This window comes from Tachypleus tridentatus, chromosome 6 (genome assembly GCF_004210375.1).
Source record: "Tachypleus tridentatus isolate NWPU-2018 chromosome 6, ASM421037v1, whole genome shotgun sequence".
In the NCBI taxonomy this organism is placed as follows: domain Eukaryota; kingdom Metazoa; phylum Arthropoda; class Merostomata; order Xiphosura; family Limulidae; genus Tachypleus; species Tachypleus tridentatus.
In genome coordinates this window covers 100,130,739-100,155,583 of record NC_134830.1, presented here as the reverse complement: position 1 = coordinate 100,155,583, position 24,845 = coordinate 100,130,739, and the positions used below count along the sequence as shown (strand labels likewise).

General features: G+C 32.4%; 1 protein-coding gene and 1 long non-coding RNA gene across 7 annotated transcripts in view; one reads left to right on the top strand and one right to left on the bottom strand.

The window, feature by feature from the left end:
- LOC143253179 (uncharacterized) overlaps positions 1–24,845 on the bottom strand; it is a 172,437-nt gene that overhangs the window by 95,273 nt on the left and 52,319 nt on the right. For 5 of the 6 annotated variants that reach the window (XM_076506581.1, XM_076506582.1, XM_076506586.1 and 2 more), the window contains one exon: positions 10,517–11,188. In XM_076506581.1, the coding sequence (XP_076362696.1) occupies positions 10,517–11,188 (672 nt within the window). Of the gene's footprint in view, positions 1–10,516; positions 11,189–11,509; positions 11,823–24,845 lie in introns of those variants that run through there. The other variant, XM_076506584.1, reaches the window with a different exon arrangement.
- Positions 562–24,553, top strand: LOC143253180 (uncharacterized). The gene is made up of 3 exons (XR_013029434.1): positions 562–724; positions 1,083–1,228; positions 24,338–24,553. It is a non-coding gene; the product is annotated as an uncharacterized LOC143253180 (long non-coding RNA).

Sequence of the window (24,845 nt, the reverse complement as noted above, 5' to 3'; positions counted from 1 at the left end):
CAATTATCTTGGTACCCCACCCATTGTCATTGTGTAATGGTATATAGTAAGAATATCTTACTTATACAACTTTAGAGTATATGCTTTTACTGCTATATATTCTGCTACTGAGTGACACTATACAATATCATATCTAAGTTAATTCTATAACTCTATTACTACCGTTTAATGTTACAAAATAACGTTATTATTAAGTTTTATATTAAATTACTGGAGCTACCTCTAATTAATAACGACAAAAATCAATTAGAAAGTAAGAAAACAATTATAAAGATAGTAAACTTACAATTTTTTTACATGTTCCTAGAAAGGTAGGTTTTGAAATAAAGCTAAAATGTTAGAAGTGGACTTTTGGTTAGGTTAATTTTGTTTCAGTCTGTGTACTATGTATCTTATATATGTTTCAGTTACTGTTTTGTTGTTGTTGTTGTTCTTTTGAAGGAAGGCGTCTTTGTGTTACCAAAATATTGTTGTCTTGACACTGTAGAAGTATACAGCAAAGAATGTTGGCAGTACAACACATCTTAGAACTAGCAGAAAGGCAACAAAATGTCCGGGAACAGAAGAACTGTCATACAATGTTACTTCTAAACAGAGATGGAACACCTGCGAATTCTCTTCAGGATTATAAGCACGTGACCGCAAGACCTACCAGAGTGACATACGTAGCCACCCGCATTCCAGTGATTGCCGAATACAACTTAACTAGAAATATATTAATTTCGTAAGAACGATAAGAACAAAGAAATACTTTAAAGTACAAATAAATACAGTCAGTTTAATCAAGTTGTTTATAATTATGTCTTTTCCATATTTACTTTTAAGTTGCTCTAGGTTTAAGAATAAGAAATGTTGGATTGTTATTTTGGAAATAACTGTTGTCGTTGTTGTTTTAATAAGAAATATAGTTGTAGTGTGATTACGATAATCATCAGCAAGTTATTTAAATTATTTTAAAATAATAACGTATATTTAACTATGGAAGATTTGCAATATCTACAATATATGTCTGTATTATTAACTGCGTTTTTTGATGCTAAGACCCCCAAACTGATTTATCTGTTTGTATGTTTTGCTTACAGCAAAACCACATCTGGCTCTCTGCTGTGTTCACCAAGGAGAATTGAACCCCTGATTATAACCTTGTAAATCCGAAGACTTATTGGTCACCTAGCAGGGCAAAACTGAGTCGTCCATTGTTATTGTGGCATTCACTTCAGAGAACAAGGTTTGTTAGTTTTTCTCGGTCTTTAAGGCTGACAACTGAAAATTTTCTAATAAGGCTTAAATAAAATTTGAATATGCATTATTAAAATTTAATCCAATAACAAAGATATATGAAAAAGCATAAAATAAGAGAACATTTAATAGATAATGTCATAACCTGTAAGTTATTTATTCTACATTAGTCAATAACTGTAGAGGGTAAGAAGAACCCTGAAGTATACTTTTTAATTAACAAAAATGTTTTTAACAGCTTAACATGTCATATTTATACTGTATGAACTGTACAAAGTGGAGAGAAATTACTCGTCCCAGAAATAACAAATTACAAACAGTACTCATTACAAAGCAAGATAAATTATATTTCTTGTTACTAAATTGTATTTCAGAGTAAACACGACAAAAGGAAACGGATGCAAACTTTAAATAAATATTTGTCTTTTTTTAACTTTTACAATACTAAATCTATCTATAAACCTCTTAAAGACCAGACATACTTTTTAAAGTATTTTTTTCTATGTGAAATACATTTTGAAGATTGAGAAAAACGAAGATTTTAAAAACCAGTATAAATTCAATATGATAATGGTCTACATAATGGTCAAGACGTAGAGAGGCCCGGTATGGCCAGGTGATTAAGGCATTCGGCTCGTTATCTGAAGGTTACGGGTTTGAATCCCCGTCACACCAAGTACGCTAGCCCTTTCAGCCGTGGGGGAGTTATAACGTACGGTCAATTCCACTATTCTTTGATAAAAGAGTAGTCCAAGAGTTGGCGGTGGGTGGTGATGAGTAGCTGCCTTCCCTCTAGTCTTACACTACTAAATTAGGGATGGCTAGCGCAGGTCGCCCTCGAGTAGCTTTGCGCGAAATTCAAACCAAACCTAAACCAAACCTAAGTAGAGTTAAGTGTGTACAATATACGAACATTTTTTTTACTGAATTAGTTTTGTATATTATACCACTGGTTATATATATGGATTCATCAAGTAAGAGTACGGAAATCTGTTTTAAAAATAAAGTAAGAAATTAGTTTTAAATATTTTAAACAAAAAGAAAATATTAATTTTAAAACATGGGTGACATTTTTGATGAAAGTTATGTTTACATCGAGCTCGCTACATAAGAAATACAGTACATCAGTTTAAACAAAAACTCCACACTAATTTCATGCATTTATATAACTTGCTTAAAAATCTGGCTATCATATATACTTTAGCTCACTTGTCTTACGATGCACGTGCTATGAGAATGTTCCCGGCGTCTTATAATCACCTTGTCTGATGATGTAGTACACGATTACCCTAACATTACCAGTAACTTGGACGTTACAAACCAATTTAATGACTCAGACGGCTAGGAATGTGTACGCTTCCTTATTGGCCATTCAAGTAGATGTACAGCATAGCTGAACCGTAGGCCTGTATGCACGAAATTGTCAGAACAAATCGATGTCTGAGTGTGTTATTACAGGCGATATTTTTATTGACAGTTAAAACTCTTAACAGATAGTCAAGTGAAAAAACAGAAAGCATAATTTATAAAGAAACATGTTGTATTATCCTTACTTATTTTTTACAGTCCGTTAATATTTAGAAACTGCCTTAAGAACAATGAAAGATAAATCATTAAATAATTAAAAATGTAAAGGGAACGTGTTCTTCGGCCACAGTGTTTTCCCACAAAAGAATTACCGAATAAACGTATTTTAATATTATGTACAGTAATGGAAATAATTATGAAAAACACGTGGTATAAATATAAGAGTCATACACAATGAGTAATGACAGCTGGATCGTGAATTTATTGGTGTTCCAAAACATTATCACTGAAAATACAAAAGAAAAGCGAATAATTTTACAATGCACTGTTATTTTGTATATGATTCCTTTGTTTTATATGAAGCATAATGCATTGTTTTCATACTAATTTAGAATTTATCAAACAACAATAGTGGAATATTGTTCTAAATATCCTTTATTTACTCCCTACAATTTAATCAAGTTGTTTTGTCCCTTTTGACTTTCTCAGTTTTTACATAAATCATGACAGTCTCAAAAATGCTTACATCAGGATTTTGTGCAGGTTAAAGCGTGGTTGTAAGTGTTCCCTTGACCTCTTTGCTATCATTATATCTTTTCAGCACATTTTGTGTACCTTCAGGATTTTTGTCGTACAGGAAGATGAATTCCTATCCGATAAGTTGTGCTTCTGAGGGAATAGCATCGGTCTACCTGTACTTGTCAACATTCAGGATGTCATCCATTTTGTGGAAATTACACATATTTGGTTGGGGATAAATCTGAAACTTGTGCTACGATACCTCACTTAATTGTTGTCAACTGACTATGATATCATTCTCCTTTCTGCCTCGAACAAACTGTTGTTGACTATAACCAATCAATTTGAACTTTTATTAATCTGAAAAAGATACCCATTTTAACCTTTTTATTTAGCTGCATATTCTTAGCTGTGATATTTGAAAAACTACACATTTATTGAGGTCACTTCTTGCCAAAGTGCATCTTATTGTTTTGTAGTAATACTCCTGTCTGTATTTAGAGCAAGGTCATTAGCAAAATATTATGTACATCAAAAGAGACATTAGACCCGCCACTTTTACTGTTCTGCGCATCATAGGAGGTAGTGTTCTAAGACGTAATATTAGAGCAGTTTTATTGAATTTCTTGTATCACAATAAACACTACACCAACAGTTAATAGGCCTGACATTCACTCCGGTCTGGAATATCTACAGCTGAATGCGATTCTGAAACTCCGTGCGTCATTAATTATATGTTACACGTATTCCTTTGAGAGAATACGGGGATCTTTCGGTATCTTTTGCACGTGCTATTCGTCGAATAAACACAGTACAGCCATTTTAGCTTCAGAACACCTAAATGACTCATATCCTGTTTTCGTAATTGCTGAAATCTCGGTTCATTGTTTCTGCATAATTGACTGATGTTTCCTGCTTGTAGCAACGGAGAAATCACACTGCTAAACAATTAAATGTTTGAATCCGGACAAACATAGCAGTAATGGGAAAGTCGTTTCAAGTGTGCAGATGCCAGTCGCGGACACGCCATCATACAATATGGTTTGTGTACAAGACCGCTTTAATAAGGTTATGGAAAGCTAATTAAACCACATAACGACAACTATCTACACAACATCGAGTAGAATCAAACCCATGACGTTCCGATTGTTGGAGCACTTTTGATTCAGCTGTTATATAGCTCTTCAGGTTTTATGTTTCTCACCCATTCTGTTACCGAGGTCTTAATCTTTCCGTCATGTTGGTCATTCATTTTGCTTTCAGTCTTCTTCTCTTCGAAATCCACATGCAGGATAATGTTTGTAAGGGTACTTAGATTTTTTGTTATGTAACAAAACCATCGTAGTTTTCTTCCCATAGTTTCTATTAATGGTTCATAGATGCTTAGTTTCTGTCTCCTTAACTGACTTGTTTATTTTGTGCATGGTATAGGGAATTTGCAAGTCTTATGGAGCATCTCACTCTGAAGGCTTTCACTCTTCTATCTGTATGCAAAGGTCCATACCTTATAACCAAATAGTACTATTGAAGTAAGCACAGTATGATAGTTATGATTTGTAAGTCCGTTGTCCATGACTTAATATTGACAGTAACTGGATTAATCATCAGTAACAAGAAACAGACTACAAGAGTCTGACTTAAGACCAAAAAGACCTGGTACTGATTTCAGATTCGTGATGAGGAGAAAACCCACTTGCAGAGAAAAAATATATATGTAAAATCGGCTGGTATGGGTTGAGAAAAAAATTTCTCAACCCATACCAGCCATTTTTACATATATATTGACCTCAGATTCCCCCGTTTGAATTTTGTCGACAGCACCATTAGAAACTGAAACCCATCAGGAATAAAGCCTAGTTCCTTGCCCTTACCAACGATAATGGGAATGACTAATCGGAGACCCAAAAATGAATGACATGTTCAATTTCAAATAATTAACTATCACTATTTTAACTATTCATGCATATGTATGAATGGACGTAGAAATCTTATTGTGTTTCATAAGAACGTCTTTTTACAGATTACAGTGACTATATTCGTACTTGTGTATAACGAAGATAGTGAGTGATATTACTTTAATTTTACATATATTGGTGAGAAAAGAGGTCGCATTTGAGATAATTATACACACATCGTGCCAATAAAACAGCGCCACTTATTTGTTATTCTTCCCAATACAACTAACTTTACTAAGGCGTTAAAATTTTTAGTTTTTCACAAAGAATTGTTCATTCTATTATGTGTGTGTTGATATCTCTCACATAGCTTTTCATAACTCCACTGGTACTATGACTACAACCTGCTACCCGTTGCTAAACTAATATAGTAATATAGTCGGAATAGGCCGATTTCCATATTTCATATACCCCACATCTTTGGCTTATCTGTTTTTCATCTGACAGAAGCAATCCGACTGATTATACTTACACTATGTTTAATTATTATTGAATTTTCAAAAAAATCACATTCGGAACTAAAAACATATAATTTATTAATGACAATATATTCTTTACCGCAGTAAAAGGGGCTTTCAAGCGATATATGAAGATGTATTCTTTGTGAGCTGGGCTGACTGATAAATTCATTAGTAAATGATAAAACAATCGACGTGAACGAGAGTGTCCATTTGATAAAGTAACATACTTTTCAAAATTGTAATGGGGCGTAACGTAAATAATACAGTGGAATATGAAAACTTCAACTCAGAAGAAGAATTCATTTCTGTTACTAACATAACATAACTGAAATTGTATGGAGAATTTTCAGCACGACTTTGATATCCACATCTGTTTGACTGCAGCAAGTTATATATGACCAATGTCACTGACATGACTCACGAGGAGCGTGTGACACATGCTGAATACCTCCTAATGAGGAGTTAACAGTTTATTGTTTGTTTCTAATTGCCATCACGAAATTATTTAATATATTATATTTGGCATTGTAATATACGTAAATTCTCTAATCCATATTCATAACTTGTTTAGTATAACACGCTTATCGCTACAGCACGACTGCGGTAAAATAGATGGATTATTTTGTTTGTTGTTAAACGTAGAGCTGCACAATGTCCACTGTGGATATAGATACCTGGATTTTAACGTTATGAAGCTACGAAGTGACCGCTGAGCCACTGGAGACAATAAGCGATGTAATTTTTATTTTAACAGATTTGGAGCAGATTGGCAATATTTAACGAACATCATCAGAATGTGAGTTTTTCATTGGAACTTTCCATTAAATATATCTTTAGTACTTCATTAATAAGTGCAAAGCGTGCGAAGTGAAAAAACAACAATATACATATGCAACATTTTTATACCAGAGACTGATAAACTTCTAGTTGTCTGTCATTTCAGTAATAATAAAAAATAAAACTTTGACGGCAAGTTTATCAGCCATTTCTTATATGGCCAGACATGGCCTATGGCGTCTTAAACTGTGATCATATGGTTAGCGGTTCGTATCCCTTTGCCGTAAGAATCACTCTTCACGCACTCTGTGGTATTGTGTGGTAAGAGTGACGGACAAATCCCTCAATATGGTTAAACTAGAATAGCCCAAAAGTTGGTGGTGAGTACTGTAGACAGATTCCTTTGAGCTCAAAGTTAGGGACAGCTTATACAGCTAGCCCTTGTGTAGCTAAGCGCGTATATAGATAAAAGACAAACATTTCTGTTAATGTATAAAATTTTTGTCTTAAAACTGATATAGTATAATATCCATTCTAGATATATTTTGTATTATTTCACAATACAATAATTTCTTTTCACTTATTTCAAAACTCTCAAACTAATATTGTTCTGTTCCATTCATCCTTATCAGAAGGGTGTGTGTTTTCTTACAGCAAAGTCACGTTGGTCTATCTGCTGAGCCAACTAAGAGCAATCGAACCCCTGATTTTAGCGTTGTAAATCCGGAGACATACCGCTGCACTAGCGGGGGCTATATCAGCGGGGACAAAAAAAAAGTCGATCCAGCTTTGTTTCTAAATTAAAATAGGAATTATGCTGGGTTCTAACCATTGTATTAGAAGATAATTGAACTTTGAGCAATAATTATCCAAACTGATCATTATGCACAAGTTTAATCTTTTAATTAGAAAACGAATATTATTAATAATAGATAAAGAAGAGGAAAATAAACCTGTTTCATTTTTGTTAATTATCGTTATCACCTTTAAACCAGAAACTCTCTTCACCTCTTGCACATTAATGAGAGAAGCGAAGAGTTGTTACATATTTATCAGTAATTGTAGCTTAGGTAAAATCCCAAAACTGGGCTAGTTACAGACACGCCTCCTGCTAATACAGCGGTAAGTCTACGAATTTACAACACTAAAATCAGGGGGTTCGATTCCCCTCGATGGGTTCAGCAGATAACCCGATGTGGCTTTGGTATGAAAAACACACACAGGAATCAATTAATTTTGCTTCTGGAAGAAAATTTTAGCATCAAAGATCACAAAACATTGTGTATAAAAACATACAAACTTGTTAAAAATATTTAACTGCATGATATAACGTTTCCACCACTGCACTTTAAAATAATTAAACTTTTATATCCACTAAACAATGTTTTATAAACAACCATAGTTGCGACTTTCTCTACGTTTTCTGGTTTCGAATCCCCGCCAAACTAAACATACATTTTCAGTCGTTGGGATGTTATATATCTACAGTCAATCCCACTCACTATTTGTTGGTAAAAGAGTAGTCCAAGGGTTGGTAGTGCGTGGTGATGACTAGCTGCCTTCCCTCTAGTCTTACACTGCTCAATTAGATATCCCTCGCGTACCTTTGCGCGAAATTCAAATTAAACAAAAACTTTACATGTTTTAATTAGAGTTTTGCTAACTCCATTATGCTTATCTTTTTATGAAATATCTTCATTTGAATATTAGAACTTCCTTGGATATGACTTATGGCTTCAATATTGCCAATTCTCAAGAGTAAATTTAAACTTTCAAGAAAGAAAGAAAAATGTTTACATTAGATATTAGACACGTGATTTCCTTCCTTCTTAAGTTTTAATCTGATTACCTGAATATCAAGCTAATTCACAACTAGAATTAAAATATGGATGTTTATAATACTTTAACTAATTAATATTAAAAGCCACCGTGCGCTGATATTGTGTGAAATAAAGCTTAATATCCTAAATACACTACGCTTTAGGACTCAAAGCGATTTAACGTATATTTTCTGCTCATGTTCCCCCCACCCAACCTATATTCTTGAGTACACTTCTTTTATTACAAAAAGAAACTTTGTGTCCGTTTTGACAATTTTTAAACAATCGTATGGAAGGTGTGATAAACCAGGCTCTGCATTTATCACGTTAATAGACATAGTCAATTTAAAAACTACCTCAATAGCGAGGCATTGGAAATCAAATATCCATCTGACAAATAACCAACTTATATTTGTTATGACACGGGGTTGTATTGTATACACTATAACGTTTTAGATACAGTAAAATTCAACTCATTCTTGTTTACGAAGGAAAACTACGCTCAAATAAGTATCATGTTGAAAGAAAAGCATGACAGTGTTAAAATAATGTAAAGTTAGTTACACTGTTGTATAGTAGATAAATGGAAAGGCAGATTTATATTATTTATAAAAAGAAGTTAACTAAAATTAAACAGTCGAAAGATTGGTATCAGTGGCTTCAGTATGACATATTACTGTACACGCACTAAATGCATACTAATTTAGTAAGACAATGTAAAAATCAAATGTTAAACCAGTAGTACCGCTTTTTTTTTGTTTGATAAACTGCTAACCATGCAGTATTAGCAAGATGCTTGAATTAACAAAGCTTTCCAGTTTGTTTCTAATTACTAGAGGTGCAAATAATAAATTTTATTTTTCAAGGTAACATAAAATGAGGCCAGTTAGTTGGAGAATGACAACTTTATTTTTGTCCTTGGAGTTTTAATCAGATGTAAATTAAAAACACTGAATGTATAAAAGTAAACACCCAATAACGTTTATTACTATAGGACAAGCGTAGAACTCGTCATATGAACGAGTACTTTCTATATAGTTTTAAGTAAAGAATAGTGTTCACAGCACAGAGAAGTAAACACTGAAACACATAGTGTACTGTTCCTGATATTATAAACATTTGAAAGATGTTTAACACACAATTTTGTTCCCAAGGTCAAATGTGTGAAACATTTCTTTAAAGGTATTCTGTTTACAAAAGCGAGACTTTCAGCTGCGCCACTGAGAGGGAGAGCGCATTTAACAAAAGTACAAAATTATTTAATAAAAGTATTGTCATTGATAGCTTTAATATGATGCCAACAAAAGAATGCTACACTAAATTGACACAAAATAAGATAATTAAATTATAACAGCGTTGGCATTTTTTCACAACATTCTAAATAAAGATCTTTAGAAATATTTCGGAAAAAGTACATGTATATATTTTTTTGTTTGCACCCAAAATTGGAGAATTTTGGTGTCCGGACATTAGGTCTCGCACTACAGAAATTTCAATTTTATAACATACGCTTTGTTTTCTATTGTCTTATCAATAAATATATGCTGAAACACGTCCAAGTTTACAGCATGTTAAGAATAATGTATATTTAGTTAACAAACATGTAAAACAATTATAACAAAACATTAAAATGTTCACACTATTAACGGAATGCGTACGTGTGTATGTGTGAATTATTAATATTAATAAGAGCTATTTCCTTAAATAGCAGTAAAAATAAATCATATTATCTTACACAATGAAACTCAAAAGCTGGTTTGTAATACGAACTTCTAAAGTCAACAAAGAAGGAAAGTAAACACCTGTTGTTTTCACATTCCAGCAACTGTTTCTTTCCTAGCGTATTTTTATTTACTTTTATTTTAAATCAATAATAAGTAGTATACAAATATAAAATGATGAAGTTGCTTATAAACTGACAGACAGACGATTATTACTTGAAATAATGTTGAAAGCAATTCTTAACCATTCTACTTAGCTGGTCAATCCAGTTTCCAAGTTATATGTACATATAGATAATTAGAGTATTTACAGCATGTAAATTGAGTTAGAAAATACTACGTTTTTTTCACTTTTTTTCTGAACATAATATTATTTTAAGTATACACACATGTATATAAGAAAATACTACGCTTCTTTCAATTTTTTCTTCTGAACAAAATATGTTTTTGAAGTTTCAGACTTTTAAAACAACTACATGACTAAAAGACACTCATACCTTTTATTTTTCAATACTTCGTCTTTCAAATGATTTTTGCTTTCATCTGCTTGTCCTACAACACTAAGAAATGACATTGACTGCTTGTCGTTTTCGTGGTGGCCAGATGACAATGACCCGCTATGTCTGAGCAGCCCGCCTTCTTCAGTCAACCAATCAGTATTAGCGTAATCTGGTTCTCCCTCATATCCTGAATCTTTAGTAAGTTTCCGCGCTGACCGCTGGTGGTATTGTGTATCCCGAAGTATCAGTTCCTTGCAGCTTTTGACCAGCGATTCATTCTCTGTTAAGAGAGAAGGAATCTGATATGATTTCTTGTAATGGTAATTAATTTCTCTCTTAACAGGTATCCTGCTGTGAAGCATATCCTTTGGGTAAATTCCATAGCCACTTAATGAACAGTGATGTATATGTGAAACACATGAGTTCCCTAATTTCTGATTCTTAAGTAATTTGGACTGGTCACTGAGGTTCGGGATATTTCTTGTACGTTCTTCATGTGTAATAGGATATTTTAACCATGGCCTGTTAAGGTTAGGATTCTTGGGCTCCGTTCCATTTCTCATGGACTGGCGAAACGACGAAGTCTTCTGCCAATTTTTTGTAGACTCTTTCGTAGAAGTTCTGTAACCAGTGGTCTCAGAGATGCAGGACATCTGCTTAACGTTGTTCCTGTTGAAAACAAAGTTAGAATTAGACTTATAACTGTTTAATGTAAAATAGATACACGTTCATAAACCGCAGTGAATACGTATCGCATTTCAAATGTCGATTAATCAATAAACATTTTTAACGAAACAGAATGTAATTTATTGTTATGTTTATAAAAAATTCCAAAGGAGTCAGAACAATAATAATCATAATAGTTTGAGCCTATTGTTAATCAAAGGCGATCATTAAACTAAACCTCCAAACAAATTTACGAATGACCATTTCAAGCCACAATCTATGTTAACATATCACTTCAAGATTCAATACATAAATATTCTTTACAGTGATAGCATTTATTTCATTTGCCTAGTCCCATACAATAACATGTTTCACCGAACTTTTCCAACACACTTTCAATTGCAAAGACTGAAAGATTTTTAAAGCAAAACTGGATTATTTAGGTTAGAAAGTTAACACCTTAAAACAAGTATGTCTGGTCCGGGAACAATTTACACATACATCTCACTTTGACGTAAAATGCCTTCACGAAGTAGAATGTGACATTATGGCAGTTCTCAAGGAAAACCAGAAGGTTTGAAACATGTCAAGAAAAAAAATGTTGACACATAATAAATATGCCACACAGTTACAAGAAAATGAACATCCAATAAAATTCTCGAATTTAAAAAATCTTGTCCATAGCTTTATGGGAGCAATGATAAATACAAATATGCATTTAGAAATAAAGTTAACTGTAGCAAGCTGACAGTTTAATCTCAAACCTTATGCAACAAAATTATTCAATAATTGTAAAACTGCATATCATTCTGTTACGTTTTGGACGTTCGTTCGTAAATGACAGTTGTTGTTTGAGTTTATTAAAAAACGATACCATACATACAAATTCAAACGTATCAGAATGTAAACTTCATTTTGAAATCTAAAACGTCCACTTAAATAGACATTTCTTAAATTATATCGGAATTAATGCGCATTGATGCTTGAAAAATATAAAATTACTACATATTTTTTGTGGCAATAAAAATATGACGTTTTATTGCAATATCAAGACAACATACATGAAGGCTTTAATCAACCACAAATTACACATGACCTGAACTGTAACTATGCATACATAGTATCAGGACTGTATGTTCAGGGAGAGAGAGGGAAAATTAAATAACTTGATATAATAACAAATATTAGGGTTTTTTATGATTATGTAGAAAGTTTTGTGGTATCTTGAAGTAAGTCTTATTCTTGTTATCGCGCTCAAATTACCAAACACATCTCGTGTCCCACGACACGAGTTGTAAATAGGGGGCAAAGGAAACATTTAAAAACAATTGCAAGTTGGTTTAATCCTTTAATTTGCTGAAATGTGATTTTATTGTCTTATTATAATCACAATTTTTTTTTTCCGTGTGTGTGGGGGAATTGTTTATCTGTATGTAGTTAAGCACAAGCTACACAATAGGCTGGTTACCTGTGGTGTACCCATCACGGATATCGAAACCTGGTGTCTAATGCTATACGTTTGAAGACTTACCGCTGTACCAACGAATGTAGAAAAGTAGTATTAGGGATGCGATATTATCAATAATTATAATTACATGACTTAGTTATGATTTCGTGCTATTAACAACTAATATCTACAAATTAGCTTGTAGACTACATAGTGGAATATCATGAAGTAACATATGCCACTATTTGATAATTACATGGAATTAATAGGGAGTTAATAAACGTATCAAATATTGTTAAAATATCTTTAATGATAAATGTGTTTTGATATATTATTGTGGCGAACGTTTGATGGTAGCATGTTTTTAAATATGTACAAAACATTTTCAAACTTTTGAAAAGCTTCACTGTTTAAAAACAAGGATAGGAAAGTTCGTTAAGTCGGAGAGAAACTTTACTCGTATTATAATGAATATGTGGAATATCTCAAAATGTCTCGATGAGCCAGTGAACATATGTAGACATATAGAATGTTTTCAATACTTTAATTTTCCCGTAAGTCTCACAGTTCATCAGGCCTTTCTTAGTGAACTGCTACCTAGCTGGCAAGCTGATAGTTGAGGTTAGTCGACAAATTATTCAGGGCCTGAGAAACATACGCTATGGATCCTAAAGAAAGTATTGAAAGTTTTCAGTATGCTTATCTTATACATTTTAAGTATGATTACTAATAATGATTAGAAGAGAAGTTGAATAATTACCACATCTGTATATAAATCAGTAGGTGGGACTTGATTACTTGGAGTAGTGTGTACAACTTTGGCATTCTCATGTAAGAAAAGATATAGACTTACTTGAAATGGTCCAGAGTAAGGTTACTAGGATGATCCATGTTGGAACGGTTATTCTACAGGGACAGATTAAAGTCTGTCAAGTTATTCTCTCGAGAATATATTGGTAATGTAAGAATATTCGTCGAATCGATAAAGTTAAGGCCTTTGATTTCTTTGTGCTGCATTCTTTAGGTAACAGGATAAGATTTGAAAAAAAAAGATAGACTAGGATCAAGTTAAGTTGTTTTATTTTTTAACAGAATTATCGGAATGAATTCTTATAGGTTGGAATGGAGACTATCACTTTTTCAGAATTTTAAGTGTCGATTTTAACTACAAAACACGCTAAAAATGTTTCCTAAAATCATGATATAATTGGTTTGTAACTAATATGACAGCACAAGAAAGTTAAATAAATGTATACATATAACGTACTTCAAACAATTCTTAATAAGCAAAGCAAGTCATGATTTATGTGTATTGATTGACATCCACGTATACGTAGATATGTACTCCATCATGTATTGTTGACAGGGTAGCATGATGTATGAATGAAGAGATGACGTATAATTGTTTCAACGATTATTATATTTCTGTAAGTTGAATTCGAACGATCATGGCAAATGTCTCGAAAATACTTCATTGTAATTTCATAAGCTCATCTATAATCAGCCTATAATCAGTGACGTATGTGCGAATGGTATTTTTTTCTCCTCATCACAACTTTATTATTCTTAACAAAATTTTGGAAACTTTTTTTACTGTGAGTTAAAGAAGGATCTTTCTCTTAAATAAATATCTGTTGATTATTCTTTGTGTTTAAAAATTAAAAATGCGGCCAATAGGGGTATTGGTAGAGCAAACTAACCAAAGCAATAATTTTTCTCGTTAGGCCTTTAGTTAGAATTTTGCAAAAGAGTTTACATATATGTTGTTAAATTAAGTAAAATAAAATAGTTCAGGACTTCAAGAGAAAGTTAGTGAGTTGCTAGAGCTTCTTCCTTTAAATGTACTTTTATTATTACAATTTTTATTTTGTTTTTACTAATTTTTCAACTTGTAATGTGGTGTTTTCAGTATCAGTTATTACACCTTTTTTAAATTCTTCAACATACATATATAATGTTCAGTTGACCTGATGAAACTTCTAAGCTATAAATAGGAATGAAATGTTCTATAGTTAGTTGGTTACTATTGTATAGTTGGGATAGCTAGCATGGTAGGTTATTTCTATAATTTTCCAGTGTTGTTTACTCTTAAGTTTAGGTTTGTTAGTTAGGTATCTGAGAAACATGAGACGTGGTTAAAATAATTGTTAATATGAAAAAAAAAAACTTCTTTCAAATTGTTAAAGAAACTTAGGAAAGTGTTCTGTCCACTCAAGAGTTGGTACAATTTATATTCAAGACTTAAGATAATACCGCTATATCCTGATGAAATTTTTGGCATTATTGGGCTCAGAACATCATATAATAATAAACGTATGATCCAAACCTTTAAAAACCAATTACCATTTCAATTTTGGCATTTTGCAAGTTTCAACTGATAAATAAAACAAGGCCACCAGCAGCAACAAAAGGTCTTAAAAACATATGATAAGCAGCGAAATAACCAAATAATGAGATGCGTAAGACCCACTGAAACCAGTTCATTTAATGTAAATAAAGATATTTTATAATCTTACCCATGTAAAGCAACTAAATATTTCTAATTTTCAAACAGGAAAATATTGTAGAAATAGAAAGTGTGTGAGTATTGTGAGCATCCATATGTTAAACATCAATTTTTTTTTCCTTTTTTTAATTTTAGAAAGGTTTTTTATGATATCGTGAAGGAAAGAGAATATTTCTTGAAAGATATAACGTGATGAAATAGTACAATTAGCATTAATTTATTTAATGCCTCAGAGTTGAATATCTTGATATTTTGTATACATACATATTCATTATGTAACACATAGATGTTACATTTCAAAAGATCCTAACTTTACTGAATCTAAATTACTACTTTCTTGATATTTATCTTGAGTTCCGTAACGCTCAAGGTGAAGATTGATCGACTTCTGGGACTCACCGACGTGGTATTGTCTTGCAACAAACTAGCTGTGTGTGCATACACACAAGACAACAACGCTTTTCAAAAGTTGTCTTTTCTCAAGGTCGTCAGTCGACCTCGCTGTCTAGCAGCTGGATGGCTGACTGAACCTAAAAAACCTCGCGTGAGAATGCAAAGTTACCAATCTTTTTCTTAGCAGACCAATGCATTCCAAGAATACACGTTGCTAAATAACCTACTAATTCAGAGAAGAAGAACTTCAGCTGCAGGAACTGAAACTCTTCATCACACTAAATACAGAAATCCGTTAATACTGTATAAATGAAACTACGTTAAAAACGTTATAAATTTATATATTTTTTAAAAGTGGATATATTATACAAACACATGTACCACGTTATAAATAAGCAACAAAAACGAAAAGATATATTTAAATTTGTACCGAAACATCGTTTACAGTCACCTGGTTAAAATGCCAGATTTTTAAATTACAATAACCTTCAAATGTAAGTTTATGTGATATTTTAAGTAACAGTAAATTAATAATGACAACGACAAAAATGTATTTAACTAAGAATGTAATTTGACGTTAAAACTGGTAAAGCAATAGTGTATCAGTGTATAAATAGAGCGCTGGACGATATGAAAAGAAACAAGGTACTTAATATCGAACTAGATTTGTTTCTACATACACATATTTATCCAAATGGATGAAAATATTTTGCTTATATTTTATTGACTCCATAGTTAAAAATATATCAATACGTTATTTCTGCCGAAAGTGTAATCATAATTAACATTCCTAAAAATCTATACCAAAAACGATAAAATCCTGATACAGCACATATTTATAGTTTTTAACGAAATCGCTAAAAAAGTTGTTGCTCAAACAATTAAAGTATTAACCCTAACAGTTACCGCAGTGTTAAAATGAAATGAAATATCAAAAGTTTAATTTTAAAAGATAACATATTTTTAGGTTGGTATTAGACGTTATGAAAATTATTTTATTCTGAAAAAAAAGCAGTTCTTTTTAACTTCCTTTCTTATAGTTTTTTCATCAATTTGGGTGATATACAGTGGCGAGTAAGTTTCATTATTTATTGGTAAACAGTAGCTCAAGAGTTGGCGGTGAGTGATGTTGACTAGTTGCCTTAAACATTTTCCTCGCAGTATACAAAGTGCAAAAACTTTATTCTATGTTTTTCGCTGAAAAAACAACACAAAACTATCAACAGTTTCAAGGCTAGAGACAAATGGCCCTTGAGTAGATTTTCGAGAATTTCAGTAAACAAACTTTCTCATTGTGACCACTGTCATAGCTAAATAAATAAACACTATTTCCTTTAGCCTAAGTCACATCATCAGATCCAACACAAAATTCTTCTGCTATATTTTTTTTTTTTTTTTTTTTTTGCTTCCTGCCGTCCCAGCTGTCAAGATTATTGAGAAGATCACTAGAATGCCCACTGGTATAAAGTTACCATTCTTCACCACATATAATATAGCATGACGTCATACAATGGTAGCAAGCTCAGCAGAACTCATCACCTGCTTTGGATCTTAATAATCAGATAGCAAATCTGGGCGAGGGCTGCTTTTATTCGTTTTATCATTTGTAGTTTCTGTTCGCTTCATAACTTAATAATGGATACATTTGAAGGAAAACGTTTCCATGATATTTTACTTCTGTTTCATTAGAGCGTTAAACCCCATAGAGGGTTGTGTGAGGTCGCCAAGTGTTATACTGACATACTCTAAACAATGACCAGTTGCGCAAGGCCGTCAAACGGTATACTGACATACTCTAAACAACGAACTCTTGTGTAAAGCCATCTGTCTTATGAAATTACGGTAAGACGCTACTTTTACTATCGAAACTGTATACACTATACAAAAAACACATTTATTTTCCCAAGCCAGTAAATTCTTTTGAAATAAATATTAAACATAACACATTTAAATTATCGATTTCCTGTCGCCAACAAATTAGGCACTAATTTATTAGTTTCTGAACATTTAGAAATGGAGTTTAGCATTATAAATAAGAAGAGTCAGACGTGTGCTTGTGCCATGTATGGGCATAAGTTAATCAGTAATCGCCGATGTCCTTGGCAGAAATCACTGACCTTTATAATGGATTCCATTCCTGCCAATCCCGTCAGTGTACCTCCCATGGTAACCTAACTCTCTTCAACTGATTACGAAGGGATTTACGGTTGATTTAACGGATTTGATTTACAAAATACTTCTTTACAATATTATTATATTACTGAATGATGGGCTAAATAAATATTCATCCATGTCTTCAATTGACAGTTTTGGATTTGCAATTTCTTAAATTACAACATTTCAAAAGTTCAACAGAGAAACATCAAGTCTACAGCATTGTCACAGAACAAACAAAGAGAAAACGTGGTACCGGCTAAAGGTGTTTTGATATATTAAAATAATAGGTAGTTCTTTTCTTCTCCAAATTTTTGTTATTACTTTTATATCCTATAGCAACGTATTTAATTGTAACAATAATACATTACTGCTTTCAAGTAAAAAAACTGGGATTACATGTTATTAATACTGGGAAAACAATAACTAAAACAGTTTTAATGTTTAGTACATTTTGTTTCCCATTTTGGTCCTGAACAAGAAAGGCTCATCTTTGGATCTTTGGAAAGAGCTCGGATTATAGGGGCCGGCATGACCAGGTGGTTAAGGCACTCGACTCGTAATCTGAAAGTCGCGGGTTCGAATTCCCTTCACACCAAATATACTCGCTCTTTCAATCATGAAAGCGTTATAATCTGGCGGTCAATCCCACTATTCATTTGTTAAAGAGTAGCCCAAGAGTTGGCGGTGGGTGGAGATGGCTAGCTACCGTCCCTCTAGTCTTACACTGCTAAAATATGGACTGCTAGTGCAGATAGCCCTCGTGTAGTTTTGCGCGAAGTTCGAAAAAAAAACAAAAAACAATCGAATTATACGATTTTGTCCTGAAGGACTTATTTATCATCGACAAATATTATAGCAAAAAAAAACAACAACTTATATTATAATTAATTACCAAAGTTGAAGGATAAGAACAAGGTTGGATGATATCCTTGTTCTCTGCAAACAATCCAAAAACGTTAGGAATTGAAAATGTCTAAATGTTTTAAATTTCGTTAACAAAATGATAAAAATTTCACAGAATGTGCTCGTTTTTTGTATTCGAAGTTGCTTGCTTTAGACTGTCATTTGTTGCTTGTTCCTAAAATTTGAAATTAATTTTAACATGAAAAACATAATTATAATATAGATATCAACTCGAAGCAAAGTAATTGTACACAATATATACTTACACTATAGCTTGAATGTTCCTGGATGTAATAAATATTTTTCACCACAATATAAGTTAACTGACACAATACAATACTTTTGTGCCTTTCTACGTTATCGGCTCTTTGTTACGTTCTTATGTGCCTCAAGTACTGCTGCAGCTTAAAAAGCTTCTGGTTATAAAATTCGTCCTTCAAAATTTTTTCGAGTAAAGAAAAAATCATTTTACTGAAAAAACTGTTGATGATAGAAATTTTACTAAAAAGATGCAACATCTTGCAGTGAAGTTGTAACATTTATATCGAATATGTAGGAAATTATTAAAAATATTAATAGTGAAATTGAATAGATTATGTAAAATGGTTTATCCAAACCATCCCTAAGTAATTACTCTGTGAATTGCAGAACGAAGTCATGTAGTATTTTTTTCATGCTATTTTTATGCTACTTTTTACTTATTAAATCGATTTTATCGTGATTTTCAACTTACTTACTATTATTTTTTTATTTGAGGGTCGCGGGTTCGAATCCCCGTAGCACAAAACATGCTCGCTCTTTCAGTCGTGGGGGCGTTATATTGGGACGGTCAATCCCACTATTCGTTGGTAAAAGAGTAGCCCAAGAGTTGGCGGGGGTGATGATGACTAGCTGCCTTCTTCTAGCCTTACACTGGTAAATTAGGAACGGTTAGCATAGATAGCCCTCGAGTAGCTTTGCGCGAAATTCAAACCAAACCAAACCAATTTTTAAGCATACTAATGAGAGTAAGCTAAAGGAACAAACCTGTTTGTTTTGGAATTTCGCACAAAGCTACGCGAGGGCTATCTGTGCTAGCCGTCCCTAATTTAGCAGTGTAAGACTAGAGGGAAGGCAGCTAGTCATCACCACCTACCGCCAACTCTTGGGCTACTCTTGTACCAACGAAAAGTGGAATTTACCGTCACATTATAACGCCCCCACGGCTGGGAGGGCGAGCATGTTTGTCGCGACTCGGGCGCGAACCCGCGACCCTCAGATTACGAAGCGCACGCTTTAACGCGCTAGGCCATGCGAGGCCCGGAACAAACCTAAATCATAAAAACGTTAACCATTATCTTAAATAATTTTATTTCCGCAAGTAAATCGATTAATTCAACTTTAAGATCATCCGATACTACTTCCTTGTACACTGTGTGGCTAATCTAATCTCTGTTAACTGTCGTGTGGGATGTGTTTTGTTCAATTGTAGCTTCGTTGACAATTATATATGGTCTGTAATTAATTTGCAGCTGTTGGCGGAATATGACGATGGCAATGTTGAAGGTCACCCCGAACATCATTAATAAATTTTGATCATATTAATTGTGTTATATACAGAAGATGACCATCACGTCACTAATTCTTCAAAGTTCGAGCACAGTATATTTGTTTAAGTTATTGTTTGTCAAATTGGAAGTGTATAGTTGTGTAGAAGAAATTGTATAGAGCATGATACACGTCACTTTCCCTTTTAAAATAAAACAAGATTCATCATGAAAAAGTTTCTCACACACCATTATACCACCTCAAGCAACTCTCTCAGAAAACAACTTGTCTCTAGTGATTTTCTTTATATTTACCCTTTGCTTTCCATAAAGAAGAATGTAAGACAAGATTAATGAAATAATATTACTAGCTTCTACTCTATTTCTTTTTTAAGTTGTGCCCCTTGTGTTACTAAAGTATTGAGCTTGTCTTTGTGTCCGAAATAAGCAATTTTAAAACTGTTTGTTAGCTGCCCCATGGTAGATTTCGTAAATTTGCTACACATGTTTGATAGGAGATATTCAAATTATGACTGTACTGAAGAAATAAGTGTGATATAAGATTGTGTTATACTTTGAAAGTATGTTTATTTGTATTTGCCTTTAGTTTCTCACGTTTGGTGGACACAAATGTTCAAAGCGGCAGGTTTCATTTTATTTTCATATTGACTCTTAATAAACTCTAATGGCATATGTACTTAAGCAGCTTATTAAGTAATCTTTAATAATAATGATGCTAACTGAAGGATGTCCATTATCACGTTAATTTAAAGGTCTGAAAGATCACTGCTCTTACCCATTTTCATGCAAACACATTACTATATCTCAGTATTTAAAAGGCTTAAGCAATTATGTACAGTATCAAATGCAAAATATATTTTTCAGGTTTATCAGTTAAGCATTCTATAAGTAAAGGGGGAACTCCAACAAAATCATAAGCAAGGCTATTATTAATAACAAAGAATTCTAAAACCCAGGTTTACTTTTCACGGAAATATTTTCGTCTTCTACATTTTCAAAGCGCACTTTCCTGAATTTTTAATGTCTTACAAAGGTAAGTTGGTGTTTACCGCAACTATTTTAATTACTTTTCTAAATTGTTAATTCATTTTAATGTAATTTGTGCATACACACATACATATCATTATTATCGTGACATCAGTAAGGTTTAAAACTGAATGTGAATATGCCAAACTTTTTGTTATAATATGTATTTTCTGGATAGAAAAAGATAGATGACTAATATGAGTATTTCAAGCCAACTTTAATGTAAGTGTATTTTCCTGCTATAAAATAACTTCTGAAATGTGAGAAAAGGATTTTGGAACTGTTAATAACATTTTAAACAGAAAAAACAACACGTAGAGTTTAGTAACCGTGTGTATGTGATAATAATATTAAATTATTTCCTCTTAATGCATTTTGACAATATATGAGTAAGAGCCCTAGAAAATTTGAAACTCAAACACGTCATTTTTGAAATAAGAAATAAATAAAACGTTTCACTTATTCAGAGTAACTAATTTACAAGATAAACCCTCATCTTTGAAAAGGTATAAATTATCAATATTTTTATGATTCATGGATTGTTCACATATGAAACTGATTCATTGTAAGTTTTTATCCATATTTTTCGAGGGAGTGGAATAAATCTTCATTTTATTACTGGCTTTTAACGAAACCTACTTATCAAAATTATATCAAATTAAATATAACAATCAAGACAGATTGTGCATGTAAAATTCTGTTGAGTAAATTCCTGCCATTCCACTGACTGATCTTCAATATTTATCAATTAGACAAGATATAATCATGCAAAATTTAAATCATGCATTTCAAGTACTTCCTGCAACAGATATATCTACAATTAGAATTTTATGACCAAGATATTCTCGTTTGAACGTAGACAACCACACCCAAGATTAAGTACTCTTTTTCATGATAGAAATAAAATCTTATTTGTCCTTGTACGTTCGGGCTGATATATACTAGTCAGATAAAAGCTCAAGGTGACCGTAGATATTGATAATGTTTCTCGTGGTTAAGCTTTCAATCATTGATAATTAACTCACGTAATAAGAAATTAATCTGTTTGTGTGATTTAAGATTACTCTAGTTTAATAGGTTAAATTATATTATAATTTTCAACACAAGATTACTTTTGTAATATATACGGCACTTGCAGTCATCATTTTTAATTTCTGAATCCGTATCTTAAGAGAAAGGTTAAGCTTAACATTTCTATGAAGATGGAATATGTGTAAAAAATACACAAATTACAAAATGTTTAGTAGATAAAGTCTATTTTTTTCGTGTAATTTTATGAGCCATAAACACGAAAAAAAAACCATCACGTATTTTGGTATTGTAATAGTCTACGAAGTTTCGCTATCACACTAATCAAAATACATTAAATTCACATATGAACAGGAAAAAACTAACCAAATAGCATTTCTTAACCTCAAGATCACTAGAACTGATACACAATTCAAAATAGAAATCCACTGAAAAATCAACCATATTGAATTATACATTCTCTGGGACTCAGCACATGAAACAAAACAAAAATTTCAACATATTATGAAACCAAATAAACACAACCATAAAACTATGCTCACCCGATAACTTTAACGATGTAATCAACAAAATAAAGCAACACTTCATCAACATCAACAAATTTCCTCAAAAAACAGTGAAAAAAATTATACGCACACAGCCAAATTAACAACAGTAAATCATAAGATACAACAAACTACAAAACCTTATACTGCTGCATACCATATATTCCCGACTTCAACGATAAAATAACCATTTGGAAAAAACTTATAACTAAACATTCCAGTAAATACCAAATTTATTCAAAAACCAGATGCAAAACTAAAGTCCATACTATGTAAAAACTACAGTGACTAACACAACACCAACATAATTTATAAAATACAATGCAACAACTGCCACGACGTCTATATTGGAGAAACAAGCAGAAAAATGGAAACCAGATTCTAAGAAAAAAATCACCTTCACATGTTTTTGAACACTGCAAATCAAATAAATGCAACATAACCACAGAAAACACACAGATATTAAGTAGGGAAACAAATATAAAGAAACGCAAAATCAAAGAATCCTAACTTATACAGCAACTAAAACCAAAATTAAACCAATGTAAAACAGCACCTTTACACCTATACTAATTAATAACCTAACATCCAACTGCAACGCCCTCTACAATCCCGCACTCGTTTATACTTTCGTCCCTGAGACATGCGTCCGGCAACGGTCACTTGCAAACTCTCTTTTTTGACCTGAATATGACCTAGGAAGATTTAAGCGTTGCTTATCAATAAAAGTGTTAATACCCATACTAACCGTTCTGAGATACATGTAAATTCGACCCACCAATAATTGAAAAGTGTAGGATTTGTCAGTGCGCTTCACTTCTGTAGTTCATTATAATTTCCTAGTGCTTAGATTCAATAACAATTTTGTCATGCTTAGACCCAATAACAGTTTCCTAAGCGCTCAGATATAATAAAGTTTTCCAAAGTGCTTAGAACAAATAAGAATTTCCTAGTTCTAAGCTAGTTCCAATAAGAATTTCGTAATGCTTAAACCCAATAGGAGGGAGGTATTGTGGTTATTTAATTAATTCAATTATTTCTGCAACAGTCAATGTTCAAAATGACGCACATTTCTCGGTATATCGCTGTTCTCTCATGATAAATCTTAACAGTTGGTTATTTAACATGAAGTAAATATTCCTATTTCCATAAATACCGTATTATTACAATAGGTGAAAAAGAGGACTACTATGTACAAGGCTAAATAATCTTTTATTTAGTCATTCATTTTACCTGAACAAATTTTAGGTTAGATAAGTAGAAAACTGCCATTTAATATAATTTTGCTACGTACCTTAACATTTTCTATTTGTTCCTTTTTCTCTCTCTCTATTTTTTTTTTTTAATTTGGGCACGTTTACACGTCCTAATCAGGTAATAGGCATCGAATCTAAATCATCAGTAATTATTTACCATCCTGTGATTTATAACATACATGATTGTTTTTCTTGAAGATTGTTTTGATTATGCTACTAGTTTAGAAAAAAGAAAAAAGTATATGAGTGTCACATATACCTCAAACTATGATACAAACATTTAACCTTGGACAAAACATATCTAGCAATCACAATAAAATAGCCTATTTTTTATTTCTGACAGGTTCAAATAATGCATCCGCCGAAGGGAACTGTTCACTTGAAAGAAGAATACGTATGTTCAGCAACACCTGTTGTTCAATGATCCAAGCAGGGGTTCCAATCCGTCCTCTTCTTGTAGCTAATCTGTCATTTTCGAGTTTCTTCAACATTTACTATTACTATTATTTAAAAAGATCATGTTTAAAAGAAAACCTCAATTAAAAAAAAACATTTTTCTTCCTACGTTCAAATGAAGTTAGAACAAGTTGTGTGAATATAGTGTTTAGTATATTCACTCAGAGCGACATGTTTTGTGGCACTTAAGTTAAAGAACTCTATTAGATACTCCAAGGTTTAAATTTAGTTATGTATTGATGATCACAAGGAGCACAACAATCAATTATTAATTTAAAAATTAAATCTACTTTAAATCTACTAACAAACATGGCCACGTGTTAAAGCACTCGACTCGTAATTTGAGGGTCTCGGCTTCGAATCCTCGTCACACCAAACTTGATAGCCCTTTCAGC